Source organism: Phaseolus vulgaris, chromosome 5 (assembly GCF_000499845.2).
Source record: "Phaseolus vulgaris cultivar G19833 chromosome 5, P. vulgaris v2.0, whole genome shotgun sequence".
Taxonomy (NCBI): Eukaryota; Viridiplantae; Streptophyta; class Magnoliopsida; order Fabales; family Fabaceae; genus Phaseolus; species Phaseolus vulgaris.
The window spans coordinates 717,388-725,790 of record NC_023755.2 but is presented as its reverse complement, the minus strand read 5'-3'; the positions used below and the strand labels follow the sequence as shown (position 1 = coordinate 725,790).

At 31.6% G+C, this 8,403-nt stretch overlaps 1 protein-coding gene across 4 annotated transcripts; it reads left to right on the top strand.

The window, feature by feature from the left end:
- On the top strand, positions 1-6,171 carry LOC137834639 (trehalose-phosphate phosphatase A-like). Of its 4 annotated transcripts, none has more exons than XM_068642725.1 (12): positions 1-321; positions 2,505-2,952; positions 3,053-3,193; positions 3,289-3,360; positions 3,488-3,601; positions 3,721-3,780; positions 3,883-3,984; positions 4,413-4,490; positions 4,584-4,653; positions 4,741-4,811; positions 4,923-5,015; positions 5,651-6,171. In XM_068642725.1, exons 2-12 carry the CDS (start codon positions 2,668-2,670, stop codon positions 5,705-5,707), a joined length of 1,143 nt encoding a protein of 380 aa, XP_068498826.1. In that variant the 5' UTR covers positions 1-321; positions 2,505-2,667; the 3' UTR covers positions 5,708-6,171. The 4 variants fall into 4 exon arrangements, with proteins under 4 accessions (XP_068498826.1, XP_068498827.1, XP_068498828.1 ...); XM_068642726.1 differs by having other exon boundaries at positions 62-212; XM_068642727.1 differs by having other exon boundaries at positions 62-217.
- Positions 6,172-8,403: the final 2,232 nt, after the last annotated feature.

Genomic DNA, 8,403 nt, shown 5'->3' with positions numbered 1-8,403 from the left:
GAAACGCACGTTAGGTGAGGACCAACGCGCTTAAATACTCCCTCCGGTTCGTTCCTTTCTCAATGTAACAAACAACAACCCTTCCCTTTTCTCTTTCTCTTTTTCTCTTTCTCTTTCTCTTCTCAGCGTTTTCTTCTCTTCTCGTGAAACTGCAACCAACACTCTCGTTTTTCTCCATTCTCAGAACCTCTTGTTCTCAAGCGCGGGAGAAAGTACGGTACCTTTCTTCTCCCTCACGTGCACATTGCTCTCTCTCTTTTCGATATATAATTGCGAAATTACTGCAAAAGGAAACTTCTCATCAAATTTCACATTCCAAAGGTTTTTCTTTCTTTCTACTTTTAGCCATTGATTTCTCTGAAATTCGCAACCAGTTCTGTGTGATCATTGCTGTAACATTCATTAACACTTCTCTCAGTTTTGTTTGTTTCAACACTCTGTAGTATGATCTGAATCTCCCTCTTCATCGTGTTTTTTGTGTGTGGATAGTCCAACCAAGTCAACTGTAATGTCCTTTTTCGGTTTTGGTACTGTCATTCAGGGATTGTGAATTCTCTGAATTTGACAAAAAAAAAAACAGTGTCTCTTTTTTCTGTCATCGAGTTTTTTTTATTGGATCAGAGGGTAGTTTCAAAATTTTGGCACACCAAAACAAACGTGAATTTCCTGTTACATTTATGGAATTCACAGCTTTTCTACGCATTAACATATGAAGAATTATGGAGTGTTTGATTTAACATGAATGGACCTCAAATCTTTGGCTCTAATATGATAATTTGTAGAGGGCATTTAATAGGATTGGTGTGGAGAAGAATAGAATTTGCCAGCTAACAGGTTGTGATTTGGAGTCTGTATTTACTTTTCTAGAGTAAGATAAATATGTAAGCAATTTCGGAACCTTGTTTGAGAAGTGGCCATACCTTTCATTTTCAACAAGAGTTATGGACAACAAACTATGGATCGTCTTTTTCAGGTTTAACAGTTAAGGAGTTGTTTTCGAGCTTTGATCTTTGGGCTTCATATAATTGATTTTGGAGGGAAGACTTAACCAACTCTAAAAAGTTCGTTGAGTGAAACAAAATAAAGTCTTGTTTTTGAAAAGTTTAATACTCATTTGTGTTTTTGAAATTGAAGAAACGTGTATTCTTCTACAAGTGTTCTTTGAATCTAGACACTTTTTCTTCTAACATGTCCTTTTCTAAATTTTTGGGGATAAAAAAATAGAGAACTCATTCACCAAATAGCGCAGTGCTCTTGGTCACACACATGGTCAAAGCCCACCGGAGCTTTGGAGTTCATTTCGAACTTTTTGATTCCGGAGAGATGCGTTCTTTACCGTGAACCATTAGGTGCATCTTACCTTGCTAGTCAAGTTCAGAATCTGAACTTTGACCGTTCGGTTATAATTATTATTTAATGGGGATTGCGTAAATATGTTGACATTCAAATGGTTCAGCAACAGTTTTTGACTAGTGAATATTTCTTTCTCTCTTTCTTGATGCTTTAGGTTGATAGTTACTATTTGATGTATTATTAAACTTTTCCAACTGATTTTATTTATTTGCGAGAACGTTTGTTTCTTTTTACTTTTATGAGTGCATCATTGTTTTATTCAGAGCTGTTGCTGCATGAATGATTGATTGATTCAGTTGTTGTCCACAAGTGTATTCTGGTTTGTCTGCCTTGTAACTGTTTAAATTTTAATTAAGCTGGTGCAATGTTGTCGTTTGTTTTCACGCTCGCTTTTTTCGGGGGTTTTGTCTAATAATTGCTTCTTCTTCTTGGGATCGTGTTTTTCTCTAATAATTGCTTCTTGCTTGTAATAATGTACTTTCTAATAGTAGATTTGGTGTCACTAAGGGTATTTTAGTAAAATGAGCAATCTCAGTAGTTTAAATTGAGAGAGGAACTAACTTAATTTTTTTAAACTTAAATTTGTAAAATAGGTTTTGCATCCTGTTTTATGTATAATCTATTTTAGTTATATTTATAAACGAAGTGAGATTTTCAACTTACTCTCATTAGATCTGCTGAGATACTATTTAAGAAAGTCATTTTGGATTTAACTTATTTTACAAAATCATATTGTAAGATAAAGATTATTGTCATTTATGTTCTTTAATTTAGTTATATCACCTGTGGATATGAGAATCTAGGTAAAAAAAGCTAAACAAAATGTGGAGTTGACATCAATCCGTGATGGATTTATCACTCTTAAATTGTTCTTTTAGTGTTTTCACTGAAAAGACAAGTCCACATTGGTATGTACAATTTGTGCAATGATGGTTATTGGAGTCTGGAACAGGATCACCATGGTGAGTGAGTGACGGTTCCAAATTCTTCTAACCATAAAGTTATGAGAAATTCTATTTCTACAACTATTTTTCTCTTCCTTTTTGTTTGTTTATTTGCCTTTAGTAGTTTATAGGGTCATGTTTTCAATTAATTGGTGACTTGATATTCAATGAATTCAAACTAATCAACTGCATGATCATTGTCTATAGGAACTCATCAGTCGATAAACTGCCAACTCAAAAGCAGTGACAAGAAAAGAGTTGATTGAAGTGGTGGAAGTTTTGTAGACATTGGTTCAATTTGTTCTGAATCCTCCACAAAAGGTCTTACATTGTTGCTGTACTGTGAAAATTGTGCATAGACCTGGATCCAATGGAGCTGAAGCCAAATCTTACTCCTGTCCTTACTGATGCCTTAACAAGGTCAAGGCTGGGTGTGCCTTCTGGTTTGTCACCTTACTCTTCTCCAAAAGGGGCAACCTTTCCCCATCATGGTCCCTTGCTGGCAATTCCAAGGAAGAAGACAGGAATTCTTGATGATTTTCGTTCTAGCGGTTGTCTTGATGCCATGAACTCTTCTTCTCCTACTCACAATAAAGTATCCAAGGATCTTAGTCATGGGGTTGGATCACCTGATGCTGCTTATAGTACCTGGCTGGTATAACATACTTTCCTCTGTAATTTTTTTTGTTCAATAGTTGTGGAATGTTTTGTTTATGCAAGTTCATTTTGTCACCTTTTCTTTTTCAATTCCACAGCTAAAGTTTCCATCAGCACTTACATCTTTTGATCAAATTTCTAACTGTGCAAAAGGGAAGAGAATAGCATTATTTCTTGATTATGATGGGACTCTTTCACCCATTGTGGACAATCCTGACTGTGCGTTCATGTCAGATAATGTATGTGATGTTCTCTATTGATTTGTTGTCCACGTTTTAAATAGATCTTTTTCTTCTGATGTTACTACTTTGCCGATCTGACCTTTAAACTTCAGATGCGTGCTGCTGTTAAAAAAGTGGCGGAATATTTTCCAACTGCAATAATTAGTGGAAGAAGGCGTGACAAGGTAGTGGGAGAATTTTATGAAACGAGATTTTTTTTCTCTCTTTTACTTGCATATAACAGGTTTCCTTGTCGATCATTAGTTTTGAATTTTGATTTTAACCTTTATTTTATACACCCCTTTGGCTCAGGTATATGAATTTGTTGGACTAAGTGACCTCTATTACGCTGGTAGTCATGGGATGGACATTATTGGTCCTCCTAGACAATCTATTTCTGGTGATCACCCTGATTCTGAGAAGCAGGTACTGGTTTCAAAGTTTCTACCTGATGTCTTTGTGAATATGTGTCTGCCTTCACATTATCTATCTAGAAGTACCTTTTAACGTAGCTCGATTTGAATTTTATTCTTTTGAAATTACAGGGTGTTGGTGAACTTAATTTATTCCAACCTGCTGCTGAATTCCTGCCCATGATTGATGAGGCATGTATATTTGAAAAATACAATTCAAATAAACACTTTTCTGTCTTTTTTTCTGTAATGGAAAGTTGTATGCTGATCAACTAATGATTCTTGTTCGCACAGGTACTTGGGTTGCTCAAGGAGTGTACAAAAGACATTGAAGGAGCAACAGTTGAGAACAATAAGTTTTGTGCCTCTGTACATTACCGGAATGTAGATAAGGAGGTACTAACTTCATTTCTGATGCCTTATTGTTTATCATAAGAATGGGGAATCTTTCTACCTAAGATGACTTCCTCTCTTTACCAACTTATTTTGTGCATGTTCGAATGAAATTTATTTTGGTTGAAATTAATTTTAAAATGAGATAACCTATGTATAGACGATTTTATTCTAAATACAAGTTAATAAAACTTACTATGAAATTTTCCATCCTACTCAAACTATTTCAAGTTTTGCTTAAACTCAAAATGACTTCTCAACCCGTAATCAATTCTTCAAAGTGAATCGTGGAACTAAACAAGTAAACATTTCCTTAAATTCATGTTACATGACATGTTTGCACAATTCCATGTGAAATCTAACATGCACTTCATATTTTTTAATGATTGTAAGTATTTATTTCCTCTTAATTTGTTTCCTTTGATGTACAGAGTTGGCCGATTGTTGGACAACGTGTATATGATGTTATGAAGCAGTATCCACGTTTGCGTTTAACTCATGGGCGGAAGGTACTGTTTCGTGACCTTTTCACTCATTTTTCAAGAGATCTAACTGTTAAAAAAGTACTTCGTAATAATCTACGTTTAGTTACTAATTTTCAGGTTTTAGAGGTTCGCCCAGTGATTGACTGGGATAAGGGAAAAGCTGTCACATTTTTACTTGAGTCACTTGGTAAGTTCATTGTTTTTATCTAATGGCTACTTTCTTTGAAGATCAGAATTTTGTTATGCAAGTAAATGACACAAGACCTTTTTTTAGGACTTGACAATTGCGATGACTTGCTAGCTATATATGTTGGAGATGATAGAACAGATGAAGATGCCTTTAAGGTAATAATAATAATAATAAATCGCTTATTATGATGTCTGCCTCAAAGTGCTTCTTTCTCAATTTCTCTGTTGTTGATTCCCTTAATGCTGATATCAAAATGACTGTTACAGGTTTTGAGAGAATCTAATAAAGGTTGTGGCATCTTAGTGTCCCCTTCCCCAAAAGAAAGCAACGCAATTTACTCTCTTCGTGATCCCTCAGAGGTAAATCTCTTCATTCTAATTTATTTCGAATGTTTCTTTTTCTTTTCATTGGACTGAATCTAAATCTGACAGATGAACTCCTATAGGAAGATGAAGCACTTTAAATCATACTCTTAATTTAATTAATATGAAAATAGAAATTCACTAAATAAGTAAGACGTACAAAAATTTTAATTTTTAATTATTTTCAGCAACTGACAAAGAGGGTGTTGATATCATTTTTCTTTCTTTTAATCACAAAACTTGAATATGCTAAAACAATTGAGTAGTATCTGGATTATTGTCAATAAAATGTTTAGATAACACATTGATTATACTGCACAAAACTATGGTGATGATGCCACTAAAATTAGAACTAACTATTTTTTGTTTTACCTATATCACAAATTTATTAAGAAGTGGACTTTAAGGCTAATTCAACCTTATAAAACCAGTTTATAAAGTAAAGTTTACATCCACTTATATACTATGAAATGCTCTAATCGACTAATCTCTAGTTGATGTGGGATCTCCAACATAATTGATTATTTCTGATTACGAAACTAATCCTAACACTCTACTAGTCTATTTGTTTGCATATACTGATGTATCTTTTCTGGTGTCATAATTCAACCAATGTTATGTTACATGTTCAGGTGATGCAATTTCTGACATCACTGGCTGCATGGAAATCAAGCATTCAAGGTCGCTGAAAAGCCTTAGAAAGTGTATAGAGGACAACATACTCCGCTATGCTATATATTAGAGACAGTCTTTTTGTTTCCAAAAGGTCTGCTACAACATATTTGAGCTCAGAAGACCTCTCTCTCACCACGGCAACAACATTGTCAACCAAACTTCTTTTATTCAAACCTTGTGTGCTACCTGTAAACTCCTGCCTCAGAAATATATATACACATTTTCGAAGATCAAGGAAAATCTGTGCAGATGGCTTGCTTTTTTGTTCCCCCTTAAAAGTTTTTATTCTATTTATTTCATATTCTTTCTTCACTTTTGGTTATAGCCCCTAACCAGTCATTGGGGATTCAATATGAAATTGTTCTCTTCTTTTTCTGTTTTTCAGAGAATTATCATATGTTATTTTTTTAATATGTAGATTGGATATCACTATTTGTATTACATATTTATATATCAGTTTGATAGTTCCACTTCCTCACTCTTTATGCTCTCTTCAAATTATTCTACAATTTTTCCTTTTAATTGTCATATGCTTATTTTGCAGAATAATACTTCAACTTATTGCTTTAAGAATATACTATTAGACTAATTTCTAGAATCAATTTTAAGAAAGTTATTCTACATCTTCATTATATGTATCATAAAATAACACAAAAAAAACAACAACAACATACATATTATATATCACACTAATATGTTAAGTACATTTTACAAAATATAATTATTAAATAATCAAACACACACACACACACACATATATATATATATATATATATATATATATATATACATCACTCTAGCTAAACTATTTATTCATGTCTCAAAACAAAATCATAACATAATTAAAATAAAACTCAAGTGTTACCTAAGATCATTCATAATATTACAAAGGATATACAATACTTATGAGAGACAAAGTATTAAGTTTGGATTCAAAGAGGTTATCTTAAGTAGTGAATTTTTAAGAGTTTATCATTAATCATCTTCATCTTTAGAAAGAAGGTGAGTTTTTTTTTATAGATAAACAAGTCTTAGTTTTTTTTTCCATTGAATTATAATGACAATTCTTTTGAGATATTAGACATATGAAAACTAATAATTTATTATAAGAAAAATCATGACAATTCAATAGAGGTCTTCCCAAAATTTGAAGTCGAATTCTTATCGAGTAGGAAAAGATGATGAGTTTATGGATGAAGAAATTTTTATTAATAAATAAAAATAAATTATTTGTATTTGTATTTCTATTTCCAGAATATAATTTACTATGCTTATAATTTTGATAAATTAATTCTTAATTTTTTTAGATGTAATTAGTGATATTTAGAATAGACTTTAGTTGGACTTTTCTACAACCAAATATAATTAGATGGTGTAGCTAAGGGAAGGAGTGTAAATAGATATTAATAGGTTCAAATAGGAGGCAAGGAAAACATGCGTTTCAAAGACATAAGGAAAACATGATCTGGACATTTTCTATGCCTTCTCATTTTCAACCAAGAAAAACGAAACAAGGAGAAAGTTAAATTTATTGTTTTTCTCCTTTTTTTTCTAATTTTAAGCCAAAAATGTACGAAGATTCTAGATACATTTAATTTAGATTCATTTACTTAAAAAAGATAATACTCTTAGTAAAAAAAAATGATTCATTTACATAAAAATTCAACTTTTATTCATTACACTATTTAGTTTTTAATAGTGAATTAAAAAATAATTCTATTTTATTCCGTGTGACCAGATACAATATTATTTTTTTTATCAACACTTCAAAATTTTCTAAATTTACATTCTATTCCATTAAATTTCTCTAGAAGAATCCTATTATGACAAAGACGAATAAAAAAATAAAGACAAAAACAATTAAACAACTATAAGAATTTAAATTACAACTAAAAACAGAAATACTCTAGTTCAAGATTTTTCATGTTCTCTTCAAACTCTTCAATATCTCTTGACAATGGAAAGATAAACCCTAATCTTGTGTAAAAATTAAAGTTTTAAGTGTCTTTAATTTTTTTTATCAACAAGAAATAATAAATAAATATGAATCACTTCGAACGTGACTAAACTCTTATACAAAAATAAAAAATAAAAAAAGAAAAATCCTTACGCGCTAACATAATCCAATCTCTCAATAAAAGTTGTTAACTAACCTGAAACTCAAAAATATCACCACTCACCTTTAATAACACCCATTAATAACACCCAGAGTAAACCATCACATCAAATTACAAAAGAACATAAAAAAAAAAATAAACCATCAAACACAAATCTAAAACAAATAAATGAACTTAAAGAATACTAACACAATTTCACATTAAAACACTCTCTTTAACAATTATATATTACCTTATTTTGATACTAAAAAGCAAAACCTTAAAAAATAATAATGGATATAGCATGTCTAATACATCTCCAAGTTACTGAATTTTCACCAAATCAGTTAAGAAATATTCATTACTTGATTAAAATGTGTAAAACTAAAAGAAGAAACAAAACAATACAATACAAGTGTTCCACTTTTTGGCTCTCCTTTTAAAGGGTACCTTCATATACCCTCCAATCCCAAACTTGTGTTTCTCAATTTGTTTTTGGCCTTGTCTTCTTTTACAATCCCATTGGAACCACCATTCTTATGTCCAACTTCCACGTGCTACATTTTCCATTCATCTACCACTTTCACTCTCAAAAAACCCTTATTACAATCTTT